The following is a 20,062-nucleotide window of genomic DNA, read 5'->3' as shown; positions in this document are numbered from 1 at the left end:
TTTTTTTTTAAAAAAAGAATGAAAGATCATGGTTGAAGGTATTATAGGATGTAAGAAAGGAATCCTTTCTAGCACACAGTAAGAGGTGATTATCATAAACATCTAACTTACAGCAAAAAAAGTAAAACACAAAGCTCGCCTAGAAGTTAAGGCTTATGGGGAAAAAAAAGTTAAGATAAGGCTGTCATTTTAAGCCAAACAGTAGAGGACCTTAAATGTTCTAAGAAACCTGTGACTTCATTTAGTAGGCAGCTGAGAGCTGAAGGCCTTAAACACAGGAGCAGTCTGGCCTTGTGGTAGTTGAAGCCCCTGTCCAGAATTGTGGTGCCTGAACTCACTGCCTGGCTCTGGCTCCTGACTTCAGCTCCCTGCTAATGTAGAGTTTATGATGTGGTGGTGCTGGCTCAAGTCACAGTACTCAGGGTGCCAGCCATCAGCCTCAGCAAAGCTGTGATGGGCCTTGAAAAGCAAGCTAGGCAGAAGTGGACTCCTGTAAATTTACAGAGAGAAGCATAGAAGATCTTCCATCCACTGGCTCCCTCCCCAAGTGAACGCAATGGCCAGACCTGAGCCAAATTGAAGCCAAGAGCCAGGAGCCTCTTCCACATCTCCCATGCAGGTGCAGGGTCCCAAAGCTTTTGGCTGTCCTCAATTGCTTTCCCAGGCCATAAGCAGGGAGCTGGAACGGATGTGGAGCCGCTGGGACATGAACTGGCACCCATATGGGATCCTGCACATGCAAGGCAAGGCCTTACGAAACTTTTAAGGTACAACAAAGAGGTTTCTTCTGGTCTGTTACCAGTTCATTACATGAATACTTAACTAAGAAAAATCTATTGTCTGGTCTGCATATGGTATGTTCTGAGACCCCTTGCAGAAGACCAAAGGTGCAACCCTTTATATTTAACTTGTTTTTTTACACATATGCCTATGAAAGATAGCTTGTAAATAAGGCACACACAGTAAGAGACCAACAATGCTACAGAAGACAAGTGGATGGCTCCCTCCATCTACTGGCAGTCCATCTCATAACCACCATGGCTAGAAATGACTTCTGAGCTGGCAGCAGGCCCCTCACCTGAACATGCTGGGCAAAGCGAAAGTGAAGGACAATGAGAGGCCATGCTATTCGGCGTAGTGCAGAACTGAAAGCTTATGAATTATTTATTTCTGGACTTTGCTATATTACTGTATTTCAGCCCACTGTGTGGGTTACAAATCGTAGAAAGTGAAATCACAGGTAAGGGGGAACGCTACCATTTATAGAGAGAAAAGTGTATCTAGAAAGACACCTCAAGCAAAAATCTGATGAAACCACCTACAGCTAGCAAGGCTGACCCAGGAAAATCAAAACTGAACCAGCTTATTTCCATCACAAAAGAAAAACAAATACTGAATATATACAATTTATTTAATAAATTAATGTCATTCAAAATACAGTGCCAGAACATGATGCAGTTGAACATGCTAGTGATGTTTGTCACGAAGCACCTGTGCGCATGTTAAATTGGCGGCGCCCCACTACTGCTAGTGGTTCCTGGGATTAATGCCGGAGCAGTGCGAGTTACCTGCTCTTCTGCACAGCTGGTGCAGAAAATTCCTGAACAGTTCACCTTCCTAATCTTACCCCCACAACACACACACACACACAACAGGTTAAAAAAAAGACACACACCCTGACAGCTAACAGATACCTATACACAATCACTCTACAGTAATGCTTGATATTAAATTAAGATGTAATGACCAATAAGATGCTGGACTCTATGTTTGGTATATGCTTGCAATGGGGGAATCTCAACTGAACTTGAACTGTGGTTATGCAACAAGGTGGAGGAATCTACCATGGTGGAAGGGTTTGGGGAGGGGTGGGGAGAACCCAAGTACCTATGAAACTGTGTCACATAATACAACGTAATTAATGAATTAAAAATAATAAATAATAATTTAAAAAAGATGTAATGACCTGGTTAACCCACTCTAAATCTTTCAGATGGAGAGCTATGTCAGCAGCAGGTAGTTATACACATGAGCCAATGTTAATGTAATACAAGAGTGGAGACATTTACTGATTAAAGCTCCACACAGACCCGCACAATGAGGGGCTAGCAATTTTTATTGCAAACCCAGCGATGTAAGTCCATACTGGTGTATGACCAGCTGACTGGACAACCTGTATTCTAGACAGACAGTATAAGTTAGTGGAAAGAGGATACATGCACCTAAGAGTATAGTAAGACTGATCCTGCAGTCATAGCTTTCCCTGTGTAACACCATTAAGCTATGGAAGATCTTCCTCAACCATAGAATAGGATTTAGACAACTCTCAACCAACATGGACATTAGTGTTAAGTGCAGCTGAATTAGTTACACTGGAAAAACTGTAATCCAAGACTTCAGAAAAGCAGCACGGGAATGAAATACATTACTAAAATAACCTCAGGACAATCTGCGATATACCACACTAAGAACAAAAAACTACATAAGTGAACTTCTTGAACTGTACATACACAGGGCTAACAATGTTAGATAATCCAAATTCTTACGCTCTCGCAATACACATAAAAGTTTCTCAATTACTGAATAACCTATTTCATATTATGGAAGCATATCTTTCTATAAGACTCACTGATATATATATTATACTGATGCAAATATTAAGTAGGGCATAAAAATAAAATTTATCAAAGATAGATTTTTATGTACTCCTATTTAGTCCTTCCATAGCCTCTCATTTAGCAAACAACTGACAAAATACATAAACCAAGCGTGCACTCCCTGAACTCCCCAACTATACAGGTGGTAGTGCAACCATCTCTCCATCCAGTTCAAATTCTTCTGTCCCATCTGGCGAGAAGAGATAAGTTGGTGGTTTCCATGGAGATTCTTCAAGGCAGGATGGGTAAAGCTTCCCCACAGTGCATCGAAAATCTCTGCCCAAGTCCCACAGTACCCGTTCGGAGATATGCTGCCGCAGAGACCACCGATCAAGCTCCAGATCATACTGGTAGGTGACATACTTTGCTCTCTCATTTAAGTGTGTTTCCCGCATAAACACACACAGAGAATTTGAGATCACAACAGCTCTCACACAGGGGTCAGAGTACCTCTTAGCAGGGATGTTGGCTGCCATTTTCCACTCATTTTTATTCACATCATATATTTCCACAGTTACTGAAGACCCATCTACAGTGCCAGAAGGGAGCCTGATTCCAGAATTGGTAGCAATATGCAATCCTCCAATATAGAAAATTTTATCACCAAATGCTGCAGCTGAAGCAAAGGACCTGCTTGTCTGTCTCATGGCCATTTCCACCCATGAGTCAGACCTTGGGAAGTAACAGTACATGAGGTTCAGTGTCATCACATAAATGCAGTCATGAACCACAACAGCGGCACTCCACTGCCATGCACAAGGCAAAGGGCTTACCATGGTCCACTCATCCTTCTCAGTGTCGTACCTCTCTACGGTCCTCCGGTTCAGTTCTCCACCTACGCTATCTCCTCCGATCGCATAGATGTAGCCTTCACAGCAAACCAAAGACGGCTTCACACGGACAAAAAGCATTGGGGTCTTTGGAAACCAGGTATTTTGCTGTGCATCAAACCAATAAAAACAATTCACAGTTCTGAAGGCAGTCTGAAGTTTGCTTGTTTTACTGTGATTAGTTTTTGTGTTTTTCAGAGGGACTTGACCTCCTGCTATGTAAATGTCATTATCAGGAGTTACAACAGTCCCAACCTTATGCAAATCAGCTGGTGGACTACACAGTTTGTAAACTTTTTCTGCCTGGGGGCTATAACAGACAGAAGAGTAAAGACTACAAGGATTTTCTGAAGATGCTTCAATGAAAATCATCATCTCCTCTTTAGTCATCCCAAGTCTCGGTTTGAAAAACTTCGGCATGGATTTATAAAGACCTTGAACCACCACAGACTTGTCATTGGGTGGCAGACCTTGAAACCAAGCTCTCTGGGTGACTTCTGAAAGTGCATCGATTCTGATTTGGCTAAGAACTGAAGACAAGTACTGGGACCGTGACTCTGTGTTGTACTCGAGCCACAGCATAGCAGCTTCTCGAACGGTCTCTTCCTTTTCAACATTTAAATTGTCACTACTGAGGATGTCTATCAGCAGGTCATGTGACAGCTGCATGAAAGCTTCCTGGTGATACACAGCTGTGAACTTGTGCTCCACCATTCTTTTAGCACTTTGCTTCAATTCCTCACAACTGAAGAGATCAGCAAAACTTAACAATCGCACACAATTCTCTGCATTTATTTTTTTAATTAAATATTCTCGACAACGTTGCAATACATCTTCTACCTAAAATGAGAAGGAGGGGAAAAAAGGCTGATAAGAGCAGGACAGGTTATTTCTCTGATTGAGAGATGAGAGAGCACATGTGTGTGCTGGCAGGATCTGTGTCAGCTGATGTCAAGACGGGAGAATTAAGTTCAGGTCTCCTTTTTAGGAGAATTATTTTTAAACATTTCTTCATTTCAGAGACAGCAAGTGAGTGAGCAGCCAAGAGCGGCAACATGCTCTATCTAGTTCCCCAAATTCTCACAAGACAGGTCTCCCAATCACGTGAGACATGGTGGATGGTTGTCAAATGCAGACATTCTGACATGGACACGGGCATCTCATGGATATGCCAGATGCCTACCACAGCACAGTTAACAGGATCCTTATCACTACACTTGTCCTTTACATGGACACAGACAACAGTTTTTTCACAATGTTCAGGAAAAATGGGACTGCTGAGTCAGCTGCTTTTTGAGTCCCAGCCTCTCCACTGGCTCTAGCTTCTGGCTAACATGTCTGGAGAAGCAGCAGACGACACACACTCGAGACAACAGGATGCAGTTCTGGCTCCCATCTTCATTCAGCCTGGCTCAAATGTTGCAGCCATCAGAGGAGCGAACCAGTGGATGAAGACATCTGTCACTCTGCCTTTCAAATGTTCTTAAAAAGTAATTCTTTGGATGCAAACTTTTGAAAATATACATAAAGGGGTTCTTCAAAAAATTCACAGAAAACGTGTACTATGAATAAAACTATGCATGGATTTCCATTTTTTTTTGCATCAAAATTAACCTCCCTTTTAAAATTTCATTTTCCACAGCTATTTGAAGTACCCTCATATTTGGACCAGGACACAAGCATTCTGCAATAATAAAATAAGACTATGTATAGTTTTGTATTTCTTTTTCTCAACCAGTGGCACACCTAAATGTCCCATTTAAAAAACAGCACCGCATTATATAGACTTAAAACAAAACAAAACAAAACAAAAAAAACAACTAAGTAGCAATAAGGGTTATGTATGGAAATTTCACATATTTTACAGTTTTGGCTTTTAAGAATACAGAGTTCTTAAATAAGTTTAAGAACCTAAGAAAATGAAATAAGCCATGATACAGGAAATCATTATTTTTAGGTACCTGTACTCTCTCTGGTTTTCTCAACTTGGATAAAGTAACTTTTACATAAAACTAGAAAATCACGCACAATCAATAAGGGTATTACTTGCCATTCTTAATAGAGAAGATAGCACTGAAATCTGTGTGATTATAGGTCACCTGCATTTTAATGACTCAGCCACTCCATACTCCCGAGATTTGTTATTTCTTAAGCAGGAAGAGGCTGGGTCCGGTGGCGTGGCCTAGCGGCTAAAGTCTTCGCCTTGAACGCCCCGGGATCCCATATGGGCGCCGGTTCTAATCCCGGCAGCTCCACTTCCCATCCAGCTCCCTGCTTGTGGCCTGGGAAAGCAGTCGAGGACGGCCCAATGCATTGGGACCCTGCACCCGCGTGGGAGACCCGGAAGAGGTTCCAGGTTCCCGGCTTCGGATCGGCGTGCACCGGCCCGTTGCGGCTCACTTGGGGAGTGAATCATCTGTCGGAAGATCTTCCTCTCTGTCTCTCCTCTCTGTATATCTGCCTTTGTAACAAAATGAATAAATCTTTAAAAAAAAAAAAAAAAAGAAGGAAGAGGCGGTGGCAGTTAAGCACAATGCTTGCTGTGCTGGCTCCAGTTCGGGCTGCCCTGTGCTAATGTGCCTGGGGATAGTGGAGGGGACTCCTACACCCCGCATGTGAGACCTCGAGGAAGCTCCCTGATTCAGACCACCCCAGCCCCCAGCCTCAAAGCCATTTTGAGAAGAGAACCAACAGATTGAAGACCTCTCACTTTCCACCTTTCCAATAAAAATGTTTTAATGACTTATTTTTATTGGAAAGTCACATTTACAGAGAGACAGATTTTCCTTCCATTGGTTCACTCTCCAAGTAGTCGCAATGGCCAGAGCTGAGTCAAACTGGAATCAGGATCCAGGTCTCCCACATGGATGCAGGGTCCCGAGGCTTTGGGCCACCCTCTCCTGCTTTCCCAGGCCACAATGGGGAGCTGGATGGGAAGTAGAGCAACTGGAATTGAACTGGGGCCCAAATGGGCTGAGGAGGAGAACTAGCCAATTAAGCCACTATACCCGCCCCCTCCAATAAAAGGCAAAGTCAGCTGAATCAGAACTGCTCATATAGCACACTTACTCATCATCAAAGCGATTGAATAGAAGCACTTTATAGTAAGGAATCAAGTGCTTGCACTTGAAACAGATTGGCCAACTGGTACTGATCGATCAGGAAAACAGCTTTACCTTTCTAAGCCTCAGTTTTACATAAAATGAGGAAGCAGTAGTTGTTGACCTCAAATGACTACTATAAAGATTAATTAAAATCTATATAAAATCTATGTAGTATCCTGCACACAGAATTCACACTAAAAAATTGCACATGACATCACTGTTTCTTTACAAAATAAGCTGAGGAGGAAAAAAAGTCTACTTACCTGCAGGAAGCAAGCCGTTTCATAAAGCTGCTCCACCGTGCTGTCATTTATTGCCAAGTTACCCGTGTAAGCGTATGTTATGATTATCTGTAAGGTGGCAGCATCCACATTTCTCAGGTGTACATGCGTCTGTTTACTCTCACTCAGTCCACTCATGAACATGGCCCTGCGGCAGAGCAGGAAAACAAAGCTGCAGGATTTAGTGTTTAAAAAAAAAAACGTGAAAAGAAAACCTAGGTAAGTTGAGATATCTAGGGCAATGACTTAAAGCCAAGAGTTTTGGGACAGCAGAAAAGCATATGATCCAGTGTGAAAGCTACAAGACAATTCCACTGACATCCAGTAATAAAATAAAATTAATAGGGCCCGGCGGCGTGGCCTAGTGGCTAAAGTCCTCACCTTGCACGCCCCGGGATCCCATATGGGCGCCAGTTCTAATCCCAGCATCTTCACTTCCCATCCAGCTTGTGGCCTGGGAAAGCAGTCGAGGACGGCCCAAAGCTTTGGGACCCTGCACGCGCGTGGGAGACCCGGAAGAGGTTCCAGGTTCCCGGCCTCGGATCGGTGCAGCACCGGCCGTTGCGGCTCACTTGAGGAGTGAATCATCGGATGGAAGATCTTCCTCTCTGTCTCTCCTCCTCTCTGTATATCTGCCTTTCCAATAAAAATAAATAAATCTTAAAAAAAAAAAAATCTTTGTAAAGACTTCTTTCATATCTCTTCTGTACTTAAATGATTTGGCAACCATTACACCATCTAATTATTAGATGAAAACATTCAGAGATTTTTCCGAAAAAAACATTGAGATTTAAAAAATTTTAAATAGCACTAAAGAGAAATCCCATAAAACAAGCTAACATTTTGGATTTGTAAAATACAACTTACCAAGAAAGTACTTACCTGAAGTAAGAGCTACATGTTGCAAGAACCATCTTATGGCAGGGGAATTCAGTGCCCTCAACAACTAACACTATGTCAGTAAACAACTGCTGCTCATAAAACAGCTTCAACTGCTCCAGCAAGGACACAGCATACTCGGTATTGATCTGCCTCTCGTCTTGAGTGGACATGACTGCATTCCATTAATATCTCCCGAAGCAGATTAGAAAGGTCAGTCTTACTGATAGAAGGTCAAGTGAATACTTCAGAAATAAAGGAGTACGCCTGTTTGCTGTTATCTGTAACATTCAGAGCCAAGAATGACAGTCACTAAGGAATATCTTGTCCTAGGCTTGGAACCACTGCTAGGTCATCCTCTGCGATTCAGTTCCTCAGAGTTTTTCAACACCATCTGCAGTCATCCTGCTCAAAACCGCCACTGTGCAGCTCAGGAGTCAAAGCCAAAAGACCACGAGGCAGGTTCTGGGGCAGCATCCTAACGGTGCTGGATCCTCTGCATGAACTAAAAAGGGGAAAAAAACCCTTCAATTAAGATATGTTTCTAGAAAATAATGGCATCCATACAAAATAAATAAGATTAATGTGAAATTCAACTTTAGGACATTACCATAAAACTGCAACATGAGAGAAATAAAGATTTTAAAGTCTACAGACTTGAGGAAATTGACATTTCAGCTTAAACTTCTGCCTTAAAAACAAAATATTCACTACAACAAATAAGGAACAAGCAAGCAAGCACACATTCTTTAAGTTCTTTAAAAAAATAAGTAATTGAAGTTACCAAAGCCAGATCTTTAGTGCCAACATCTGACCATAATTTAAAGGGAAAAGAAACAAACAAAAATCTCCTGTACAGATTTCTCATTCTTCCAATATATTTTAAATAGTTGCAAAAACTTCATATTTAAATCACATAAACTATACAGTGAACTGGTTATTTTCAAATGAGTTACTTTTCTCAAAAATTTGCAGGATAGGGCCTGGTGCTGTAACCTAGTGGTTAAAGTTCTTGCCTTGCATACACCAGGATCCCATATGGGTGCTGGTTCTAATCCTGGCTGCCTCGCTTCCCATCCAGATCCCTTCTTGTGGCCTGGGAAAGCAGCAGGGGAAGCTCAAGCCCTTGGGCTCTGACACCCAAGTGGGAGAACCTGGGAGAAGCTCCAAGTTCCTGGCCTTCAGATTAGCTCAAGTCCTTCTCTTTGTAACTGCCTTTCCAGTTAAAACTATGGGGTGCAGCACAATGGCCAAGCCCTTGTCCAGTGAATGGAAGATCTTTCTCTGTCTCTCCTTCTCTCTGTAAATATATAAAAACAAAGCTAAAAAAAAAATTGATGTAAAAATTGAAAAAAAATCTTAAAATAATTTGTAGTACAGTCTTGTACATGCTAGAAATCCTTACCAAAAAAAAGCACATAATCGGGCCTGGTGAGCTAACCTAGTGACAAAATCTGCCCGGGGTTCACATATGAGCACTGGTTCATGGCCCGGCTGCTCCACTTCCCATCCAACTCCCTCATTATGGCCTGGGAAAGCACCAGGGGATGGCCCAAAGCCTTGGGTCCCTGCACCTGTGCGGAAAACCCAACCTAAGCTCCTGGCTTCTGATCGGTTCAGCTCCAGCCACTGCGGTCACTTGGGGAATAAACCAGAGGATGTGGTAAGATCTCTGTCTCTTCTCTCTATAAATGTTTAAAACTTTACTTAGAACTCAGCACTTACTACCTATGGTAAAGGAACCATAAACCAAGCAAAGAAACACTAAGTTAACTGAAACACTAACACATTAACGACTGAAATTATCACCAGCTGCTTTGTTAGATGACACTCAGTTCCTTCCCACATCAGAAAGTCAAGCGACTTTGACATGAAGCTTAGACATAAGACCATCACTGGACCACTTGCATTTTCCTCACAAAATACGGGCTAGGTCAAAAGATCACAGGGCATTTTCCTACTACACCACCAGGCCAACTGCTAACTTGATACAGACTGTCAAGTTTCCAGTCAAGTTAACTATGGTGCAAAGGGAAACTGAGACTTTGGGTCATTTAAGGTAACAACTCTGCTCCTCCACAACTGAAAGTAATACTGTAAATCTAAGCTGTACTACCGCAATCTCTGAGGCTAATAATCCCTAAAATCACTGGCTATTTCACATATTAAAAATGCAGCAAGGCCCAGTGTCAGTGACGGCGAGAGAAAACAACTGTTCCTACACAGGAAGATAAATAGATATGTTACAAGGAGCAGCCAGTGACAGGCAGCACCCATTGGGTGGGCAAATGGAATGTGGCTGTGTCCCCCACCCTCTGTTCTGAAGAGGGAATGTTAATTCCATCCTCAGCCACTCCCCTCCACCACCTAGGTATTTGCTCCTGCCCACCCGTGACTTCTTACCATCTGAGAGGGGGCAATATTACATTGTGTACCACTCCTCTGAGCACGGCCTCTGTGTGTCCACATCCCTCTTCCTCTGTTTACTGCTTAGGTGGGACAATGATGTTATTTCTGGTTTGTGTGCTATTGGGAGTTCAGGAGAGGTGAGGCCCAGCAGTGATGGAATGTGGGCAGAGAAGCCAGGGAAAGGTGAATGTCTGAGGCTTTGTAAGTGCGCCCAGATTATTCATTGCATGTCTTGTAGGATAACATATTGTTGGGGAAACTGGGACATAGGTTTTCAGCTTAACAGATGGACTTAAGGGTAATGATCGTTTGTTCCCCTTGGGGTTGATTTGCTATTTCTAGTGTGCTCTGTTATCACCAAGCTTGGTTAATAGAGACTCCTTAATAAACCTTAAACATGTCTGGTGTGATCTCGCTCGCTCGCAACCCGTAACAATATATTCCCATTAGCCCTTACGCAACACTTCTAGGACAAAGTACGTCCTGAAGCTTGTAATTTTCCAGACTGTATAGAGGTTACATGACACATGCAACATATATCACAAAATCCTCAAGCTGTCAGGGCAGTACCCCACAACTGAACATTATCTTTCCTGAGAGAATAAAATTGTACCACTAAAAATGTAGTAATGAATAAATACCAACCCCAACTACAGGACCTCAACCTGGCTCCAACCATGCTAAAAATATGTAAAAGCAAGTAGTGGCCTAGGCCAAGCTAGATTTAGATTATGTGCTAGACTCCAGAATTTCTTACAGCAAAACTGTTATAGGCTTATGCTTCTTTAAGATTCATTTCCTTGAAAGGCAGACAGTGAAAGAGCGTACAGCCTACCATGAACAGATACACCTACTTCCCACACGGCCGGGCCTGGGTCAGGTGGGAGCCAGGAGCCAGAAACTCCATCTTGGTTTCCCAATGGGTGCAGAGCCCCAAGTACTTGCACCATCTTCCGTTACTTTCCCAGGTACATTAGCAGGGAGCTAGACTGGAAGTGCAGTAGCTGGGATTCAAACAGGATGCCAGCATCACCAGCGACCTGGCCCAGCCTTGGCAACTGCAGCCGAGAGTGAATCAACAGATGGAAGATATCTCTGCCTCTCCTCGTAACTGTTTCTTCCTTTTTACTCCCCAAGTGGCCACAACAGCTGCAGCTGAGCCCATCTGATGCCAGGAACCAAGAGCTTCTTCTGGTTCTCCCATACAGGTTCAGGGTCCCAAGCCTTTGGATCGTCCTCAACTGCTTTCCCAGGCCTTAAGTAGGAAGCTGGATGGGAAATGGAGCAACCAGGATAGGAACCACCCAGTGATTCAAGGTGAGGATTGAGCCACTAGACTATCATGCAGGGTCAGTAACTGTTTTGCAAATAAACAAACATTACTTTAAAACAGGCCACAAACTCATTCAGGTATGCTAAATAAATGAGTTTTATAACTTAAAACAGATTATATCCAGTGCAATTAATTGGTATGGTGGTGTAGCACCCTAACCCTTTGCGTGTAATGCCAGCATTCCATATGGGTGCTTGAGTCCTGGCTGCTCTACTTTCTACCCACCTCCTGAAATGGCCTGGGAAGGTAGTAGAGGAGGGCCCAAGTCCTCAGACCCCTGAACCCACATGGGAGAACCAAAAGTCGTCCTGGTTCTTGGCTTCAGACCAGCTCAGCTCTGGCCATTACAGACATTTGGCATTTGGGAGTGAACCAATGGATGGAAGGAAGATCTCTCTCTGTAATTCTCCCTTTCCAATAAAACAAATAGATCTTTAATTTATAAACTAAACATTTCACCTCTTAGGGTACACACACTTCACAATGTGCGCAACGTGAAAAGTGCCAAGTTCAGGATGACCAGTAACCTTCAAATGCCAAAAAACAGAACATTTCTGTAAAGTGATTCCTTCTTTCCTAAAATTGATACTTGAAACAGACACCCTAAATACTCCAAAAACATTTCAGTCTCTACTGCTTATTACCAAGATTTCTGATACATTTTAAATATTGTTTTCAATAACTGCATTGTTTTATGCATCATCTTTCATTTTTTTTCCCTTTAATTGGAAAGATTTACAGAGAAAGTAGAAACAGAAAGATTTCCATCTGCTGGTTCACTCCCCAATGGCTACAACATCCATACTGAGTTGATCCAAAGCCAGGAGCTTCTTCTGGTCTCCTGTTGGCTGTCCTTGGTGCATGGAGCCTATAACACATGTAGAGAATTTATTAGTGGCATCAGGCTTCTATAGACTGAGGCTCACATAGGATAAGGAGCTCACATACTTTCCATAAACCTTTCTACAGAACCCATCAATTGTTTCCACATCCTTGCTTGAAACCATTTTTTGTTTTGTATATCCAATCAAGCGTCCTTATTGAAATGATATCCAATCAGTTGTTCTCACACAAATGTTATCCTATCAATTGCCATCCTATGGCCCACTGTCCTACAGATCACAATGTCCTGCAGTTTCCCACATGGGTGAAGGTCCCAAGCCTTTCCGCCATACTTTATTGCTTTCTCAGGCCACAAGCAGGGAGCTGGATGAAAGTGAAGCAGCTGCTACTAGTGTCCATATGTGATACTAGCACTTGTAGGTGGAAGATTAGTCAGTTGAGCCATTGTGCTGACCCCTTACGTTATCTCATTGTCTACCTAAATTATCTTCAGAAAGTCACATACTCTGTTATTTGTAGATGCGGAACTTTCTGGTTCTCAAGTATTAGGGCATGGTTACTTAAATATAGCAATTTAACAAACGTTTGTTTTATGTGTCATTGTATTTCAAGTAACATAAGCTGTTCCAAGACATTATTTACATTTACTCTCCAAACAGCCCAAATCATTATCCTTTAAAAACACGGTGCTTAAACAATTTTCCTGAACAAATTCAAAAGCCATTAGAGCCAGTAAATTGCATGCAGAAGCAAGGTATATTTTTTGATATTTTAATATCAAATCTGATATCAGAGACTTTGAAATCTGCCTTGATCTCTTATTTCAAATTTTTCCTTAAAATTTATTTGAAAGGCAGAAATCTGTCAGGCATAGACTCACTCCCCAAATGTCCACTGCACAGGCCCAGACCAAAGCATGATGCAGTACTTCCTTCTGGGTCTCCCAGTGGTGTGGCAGGGCACAAGCACCTGAGCGCTCTCTTGCTGCCTGCCAAGGTCCACGTCAGAAGGAAGCTGCAACTAGGAATAGTGCCAGAACTCAAGTCCAAGCACTCTGATGTGATATACAAGAACCCCAACTGGCATCTTAACCACCATGCCAAATACCTTTACCTCATTTTCAAATTTTGGCAAGACCTGAGTGAGAAATCTTACTCTACCACAATAAAAAACAGTGGTGCTAGTACTGCAGAACAGTGTGCAAAGCTACCGTCTAACATGCTAGCATTCCACATGGGCAATGGTTCAAGTCCTGCTGCTCCACTTCCAATCCAGCCCTCTGCTGGGAAAAGCAGTCAAAGACTCAAGCATCTGAGCTGCTGCCACCAGCATGGAAGACCCAGAAGAAGCTACAGGCTCTTGGCTCCTGCACGACTCAGGTCAGTTGTAGTCATCAGGGAATGAACCAGTAGATGTCTGTACCTCTGTTAACTCTTTCAAATAAAGAAGTTTTAAAATTAATAAACAAAATGAACAAAGGTAGTTGGCTTCAGCTCCATGGCTAACAGGATACAGAAAAATCTGATTTTGCTAACATGTCCAATCATCTAATTTTTTTTTTAAAGATTTATTCATTTTATTACAGCCAGATATACACAGAGGAGGAGAGACAGAGAGGAAGATCTTCCGTCCGATGATTCACTCCTCAAGTGAGCCGCAACGGGCCGATGCTGCGCCAATCCGAAGCTGGGAACCTGGAACCTCTTCCGGGTCTCCCATGTGGGTGCAGTGTCCCAATGCATTGGGCCGTCCTCAACTGCTTTCCCAGGCCACAAGCAGGGACCTGGATGGGAAGTGGAGCTGCCGGGATTAGAACCGGTGCCCATATGGGATCCCAGAGCTTTCAAGGCGAGGACTTTAGCCGCTAGGTCACGCCGCCCGGCCCCCAATCATCTAATTTTTAAAAGTAACCTTTCAAAAAACATATTACTTTCCCTTCTCACCACAAACACAATATTGGAGGCTCTGAAAGTCCTAAGTCTCTATCCAAAGAGCTGACTCAGTTGCTACAGCCTGAGAGCAGCCAGAGAGCAAAGTAATGGATTTAGTATTTAAATAAAACTTTATTATTTATGAAATAGGCTGCATGTACTAATCTGCTTGCTTATTTGCTTCCCTGCACATATTAAGTGGGGGGGGGGTCACATAAAAAAATACATTGAGGGCCTGATGCAATAGCCTAGTGGCTAACGTCTTCACCTTGTATGCCCCGGGATCCCCTATGAACGCTAGTTCATGTCCTGGAGGCCCCTCTTCCCAGCCAGCTCCCTGCGTGTGGCCTGGAAAAGAAGTAGAGGACGGCCCAAAGCCTTAGGACGCTGCACCTGTGTGGAAGACCTGGCAGAGACTCTGGAATCCTGGCTTCAGATTGGCTCAGCTCCAGCCGTTGCAGCCACTTGGGGAGTGAACCAGCAGACATAAGATCTTTCTGTATCTCCCCTTCTCTCTATATATCACCCTTCTCAGAAAAAGAAAAAAAAAGGTAAAAAGAAATCTAAAAAAAAAGGAATCTAAGACATTCTAGATCTCAAACACTACAACTGTAGAAGCAACAATAACAACAACAAACAGTAAAAAGACTACTTGGGGTAAGCGCTCAGTTCTGCAGCTGTCTAGTGGCTGTGTTGTGACTTCTTGCTGTTAAACTTGTTTGAGAAGCAGAGACAGCGCGACAGCCCACCTGCTGGCTCAGCGAGAACCCAACCCAAGTCTCCTCTAGGGTCTGCCAGGACCCAATTACCTGGGCCATCGCCACCACCTCCCAGTGTCTGCATCAGCAGGAAGACCAAGTCAGGAGAACTGGGGACCAAACCCAGGTACTGGGCATCTTAACCACTAGGCTAACCAGCCACTCTCTGTATTTCAGTTTCCACATCTATAAAATAGAGATAAAAATAAAACGCTTCTCAAAAGAACTGCTTGAGGATTTAAATGAGCTATTACTTGGAACAGGGTCTGTCACATGGCACTACCACATAAATACTCCCAACTGCTCTTACTAATCCACTGACAAGGCCTTTGCAGAACTCTGCTCCTGAACCTCCACAGGGATCCCAACTACCAAGTTTCAACACTCCAAAAACTGTTCCCTTCAACCAGGTTAAAGGGTCATATCAAACACTCATTCTGTTTCCAGAGAATATTTTTACATTACAAATCCTACAGCAAACCAGTTCCACGAAGACTAACCTTTAGAATGCTGATATCATTGCAGAAAAACAAGAGAGCTGGGACAACACCAGACCTTAAACAAGCCTTTCTTACTTCAATGAGATAGGCTTCTCCTTTGGGAGGACAAAGCATGGGTGCCAGGAACAGTTTGCTTTCAAGTTATCAAAACAACCCTGACAGTTTAGAAACTACTGTTTGCTCTTTAGATTGTCAACTGCTACACAAACAAAACTTTCTGGAATTGTGACAAGCACCAATTAAACAACAAACACCTTGCCTTTTGAAGAATTTATCAAGTTTGATAAATTTCAGCATAACCTCCCTTCTCAAATCCACATTCAGAGCTTGGGTCTCTCCAACAGTACTGAAAAGCTAACACTGCTCCATCAGTTTAATTATGCTCAGCACACTAATTCAGTTTACAAATAGAAGCTTCTATAGTACATTATAATTAATAAGTTATCCGACTTCTGAAAGATTAAACAAGAACAAAAAGGAGATGCCACCTGTGATATAATAATTACAGGCGTATAGTATGTCCTTCTATTTTGGATATCACTTTTCTTTTTTATTCTCGGCTCTGCAATGGCCTATTAAAAAGCTGGGGAAAGATAAGCTGATGCAACACTGATCTGAATGTCCAGCTGGTGTTTTTTTTTTTTTCCCGATGATTTCATCAATTACAATATTAGAAAATTATTTCCTCAATATCCAAACATTTACATGTGAGGTCATGCAAGGCATAATCACTTACCGATTATGATTTACTTAATTTTCCACTTCTTTAAAATAATGCAGGTAATGTTTAAACTTTTCAGCTTAAAAAACAAATGTATGTATTTCTGAAAAGCAGATTTACAAAGAGAGACAGAATCTTCCATCTGTGGGTTAACTCCCCAAACAGCCACCAAAGGCTGGAACTGAGCCAGGAGTCAAGAGCTTCCACTGGGTCTCCCACGTGGGTGTAGGGGCCCAAAGACTTAGACCATCCTCTACTGTTTTCCCAGTGCATACACAGGGCACTGAGGCAGACACGGAGCAGCTGGGACCAGAACCAGTGCTATGGGGAGCCAGTGTTGAAGCTTAGATAGTCCACTGAGCAACCATGCAGGTCCCCCAACATGAACGTAAACGGGGGTAACTTCTTAGCCTCTGACCACAAAAACAAAAGGGAAGCATCTCATTACATGACTGTACTTTCTAAAACTCTGCTAGAATAATCCATTCTTCCCACAAATAATGTAGGTTCAGAGGCACATTAAACAACCACCTGTAGACACAGTTCAAGCCCCAGCTGCTTCACTTCCCATCCAGCTCCCGTATTATGTGCCTGGGAAAGCAGTGGAAGTGACCCCTAATTCCTAATGGGATACTCAGAAGAGGCTCCAGGCTTCTGGCTTTAGATGGACTTAGCTCCAGCCCTTTGGGACTGAACCAATGATGGAAAATCTCTGTTTCCCCCTCTCTGCAAATTTTATCAAATAAAAGTAAATCTTGGGGCCTGGCGGCGTGGCCTATAGGCTAAAGTCCTCGCCTTGCATGTCCCGGGATCCCATATGGACGCCGGTTTTAATCCCAGCAGCTCCACTTCCCATCCAGCTCCCTGCTCGTGGCATGGGAATGCAGTCAAAGACGGCCCAATGCTTTAGGATCCTGCACCTGTGTGGGAGACCTGGCGGAAGTTCCAGGTTCCCGGCCTCGGATTGGCGCAGCACCGGCCGTTGCAGCCACTTGGGGAGTGAATCATCGGACGGAAGATCTTCCTCTCTGTCTCTCCTCCTCTGTATATCTGACTTTGTAATAAAAATAAATAAATCTTTAAAAAAAAAGTAAATCTTAAAAACAAAAACGAAAAGCCGAGAATCTAAGTTCACCACATTTCTGGCAAGAAAATGAGGAATAATCATACACCCAAATTATTATAAGTCAACCTGTCACTCCCACTGCTCATTTGGTTTCTTCAAATCTAGAAAACTGTAGTCAGAAGTAACAGTGAAGGACTTTGCAATTTTCATTCATAAATTACACAACAGCATGACCAATCTTTCTGCTTCTGTTCACTTGTCCTACGACTGAGCAAGGGGAAAATACTTGTAAACGTGCAAGCCTTTGATAAAACCAAGCTGTCTTTTTGCTTTTCTGAAATGCATCCAAGCCTCCAGTAATTTATCATGCACCTTAAACACTCAGTGTTCAATGAAGTTTTCAACATTATGAAAAGGTTCATTTCCACTATGAAAGAAAATCCATGGGGGAGTGTATACTTAAATACTGGAACTATTTCTCGCATTTCTCTTGAGGCCCTCAAAGCTACTAAAATGCCAGATCTTAATGGAAGCAAACAAGGGTTTCCCCACTTCCTACAAAACTGCTATAAACAAAACAGCACAAGGCAGAAAGTGTAGCGAGCAAGCGCATCCTACATGCCCATCCTCAAAAGTAACTGACAGGTGACAACCTGGGGGGGGGGCATCTCCACTAGACCAACAAAACAACAAATGGGGGAAACCTCACACTTTTTTCAGCCAAAGTCAAAACTCCACATCAACAAAACTAGAAAACTGGCCTGACTCTTCAGTGTAGCTTAGAAAATAAAAAAATTTTTTACCCAGCTGTAACCAAGCCAAATCATTCAGAACCGCAAGAGCTGAAAGCCGCACGACTGAACTTGAGGCTCTAACTCAATTCAGAGGGAAGGGGCACGCGGAGGGGACGGGACCTGCTCTGGAGGTGGCCCCTGAAGGCAAGTGCAACTGCAGTTACAGTACTGCCGACAGGGTCCTGCGCGCCCCAGCGCAGAGCGAGCCAGACCCACAGTCATGCACAAACAACACGTGACCAGTCCAGCCCTACACTTCAGAGAGCACACTTCACACAAACGTACCGGGTTGGTGGACTCACTTTTACATTTTGAATTATTTTCCTATCCTCACTTGGGGCCAACCGAGGAAGCAGACCACACTAGAACTCTAGAACCCACACAGTGGACATTCCGCATCCCCCTTAAGCAGCCCCTCTTTGAAGAAGTGACTGCCGGGCAAGACAAATGTTACTTACAAAACAAACACCCATGGGGAAACTAGGCTAGCCCCTCCACACACCCCGTCCCTCCTCCACGGGTGGTCGAGTCCAAGCAGGCCAACCATGTCACAGTCTTAAATACGGCTGCCGCTTTCCGTTTCAAAGGGCAGCTTCTGCTTGCTTTCTGAGCTCAGAGAGGAGACCAGGACCGGAACTCCGGTAAGCCCACCCCGTCACCCCGCCAAAGACCTTGCCCGGTGACTTCAGGCGGGACAAACACGTTTTTTAAGAAACCGGCTGCCCTGCCCGAGCGCGGCCCACGCCACCAAGGGCCTCCGGGGGAAACGAAGCTTCCTCCGGGCCCCGAGGTCCGGGCCGCCGCCCGAGCGGACCCGCGCCCCTCCCCCGCCCACGGCGGAAGCGCCTCGGGTTTTGAAAGATGCCGCGGCGGCCACCGCCACCACCGCCGCCCCCCGCGCCACAAAGGGCTGAGCCGACCCCCTTTCCCGCCGCAGCCCTCCTCCCCTTCCTCCGAGTGGCCGCAGCCCTCACCACCCCTCCCCACACACACACCCGCCGGCTCACACGCGTCTCTCCGTCCTGAGGAGGGGGCTTCACCCGGCCCGGCCGGCGATCTCCCCCCGCAAAAACAAGGCAGGGCCCGTGGGGAGCGGCGGGGGCGTGGCGCTCCCACCCCGCCGCCAGCACCGGGGTCTAGTCCCTCCGCGTTCGCTTCGTCCGTGGCGGGCGCCGCCACACACACCACTCACACTCTCACATACACACACACACACACACACACTCGTGAAGGCCTGACCACCGCCAGACTCCTCCCCCGTGAGGGAGCCGCGCCGCCTCGTCAGCTCCGGGGCCGCCGCCGCCGCCAGAGACGCCCGGCTCGCCGCGCCCCGCTCCCGCCCCCGCCGCGCACTCGCGGCCCGGAAACGCGCGGGCCGCCGACCGTTGGCCGCTCGCGGGCGCGCCCGTGCACCCACCCTTCGGCTGCGGCGCGCGCCTGCCGACGCAAGCCGCCCCGTTTCGCAGTTTCCCGGGTTCCCGAGACCATCCCCCGGCCGCCCGCCCGACCGTCCGTCCAGTGGCTTACCCCGCCCTCTTCCTTCGCCCGATCCCACCAACCCCCCCCCACCGGAAAGCCCCAAACAATTGGGGCCGCGCAGGCGCGGGAAGGGAAACGGAAAAGAGCAAGGCAGGGCGGGGGCGGCGCGTAATTGAAAGGGGGTTCCCGGGAAGGTCAGGGAGAGCCCGCGAAGGGCGCGTGCGCGGGCGGCCCCCGGGAGGAACCCCGTGTTGGGAACGTGGACAGCCGGACACCTCGCTGTGTGTCTTGGGTCTGAGTGGGGCCCGCCCCGCACCTCTAGGATCCAGCAATTACTGCGGGCAGGGTCGGGGAATGGGATCGGATCGGAGTGGGCGGTATCAGAGCAGGGGACGAAGAGAGTCGGGGGTCGCTGGGCGCCTGGCTCCGCACGCCCCATCTTCCCCCGCCCCTACCCTGGAAAACAGGCCCGCCACT

General features: G+C 45.2%; 1 protein-coding gene across 3 annotated transcripts; it reads right to left on the bottom strand.

The window, feature by feature from the left end:
• Positions 1-2,675: 2,675 nt before the first annotated feature.
• KBTBD2 (kelch repeat and BTB domain containing 2) lies at positions 2,676-19,718 on the bottom strand. 3 transcript variants are annotated; one of them, XM_058678261.1, is made up of 4 exons: positions 19,634-19,718; positions 7,755-8,256; positions 6,855-7,020; positions 2,676-4,327 (listed from the first exon to the last, which is right to left on the bottom strand). In XM_058678261.1, the coding sequence occupies exons 2-4, from the start codon at positions 7,922-7,924 to the stop codon at positions 2,792-2,794; spliced, it is 1,872 nt and encodes a 623-aa protein (XP_058534244.1). In that variant the 5' UTR covers positions 7,925-8,256; positions 19,634-19,718; the 3' UTR covers positions 2,676-2,791. The 3 variants fall into 3 exon arrangements, with proteins under 3 accessions (XP_058534244.1, XP_058534245.1, XP_058534243.1); XM_058678262.1 differs by lacking the exon at positions 19,634-19,718 and adding an exon at positions 19,524-19,547; XM_058678260.1 differs by lacking the exon at positions 19,634-19,718 and adding an exon at positions 19,114-19,298.
• Between the last annotated feature and the right edge of the window lie 344 nt (positions 19,719-20,062).

This window comes from Ochotona princeps, chromosome 20 (assembly GCF_030435755.1).
Source record: "Ochotona princeps isolate mOchPri1 chromosome 20, mOchPri1.hap1, whole genome shotgun sequence".
Classification (NCBI taxonomy): Eukaryota; Metazoa; Chordata; class Mammalia; order Lagomorpha; family Ochotonidae; genus Ochotona; species Ochotona princeps.
Note: the sequence above shows the minus strand (reverse complement) of the source record. Positions and strands in the feature narration are given on the sequence as shown.

What these genes read in the sequence shown, in the direction of transcription:
- KBTBD2 (XM_058678261.1), bottom strand. Translation starts at nt 7,924, where the DNA reads ATGTCCACTCAAGACGAGAGGCAGATCAATACCGAGTATGCTGTGTCC. An exon ending in ACATGTAGCTCTTACTTCAG is followed by an intron (nt 7,021 to 7,754) that starts GTAAGTACTTTC and finishes GCTCTGCCGCAG; the next exon opens with GGCCATGTTCATGAGTGGAC. An exon ending in AAACGGCTTGCTTCCTGCAG is followed by an intron (nt 4,328 to 6,854) that starts GTAAGTAGACTT and finishes TTCTCATTTTAG; the next exon opens with GTAGAAGATGTATTGCAACG.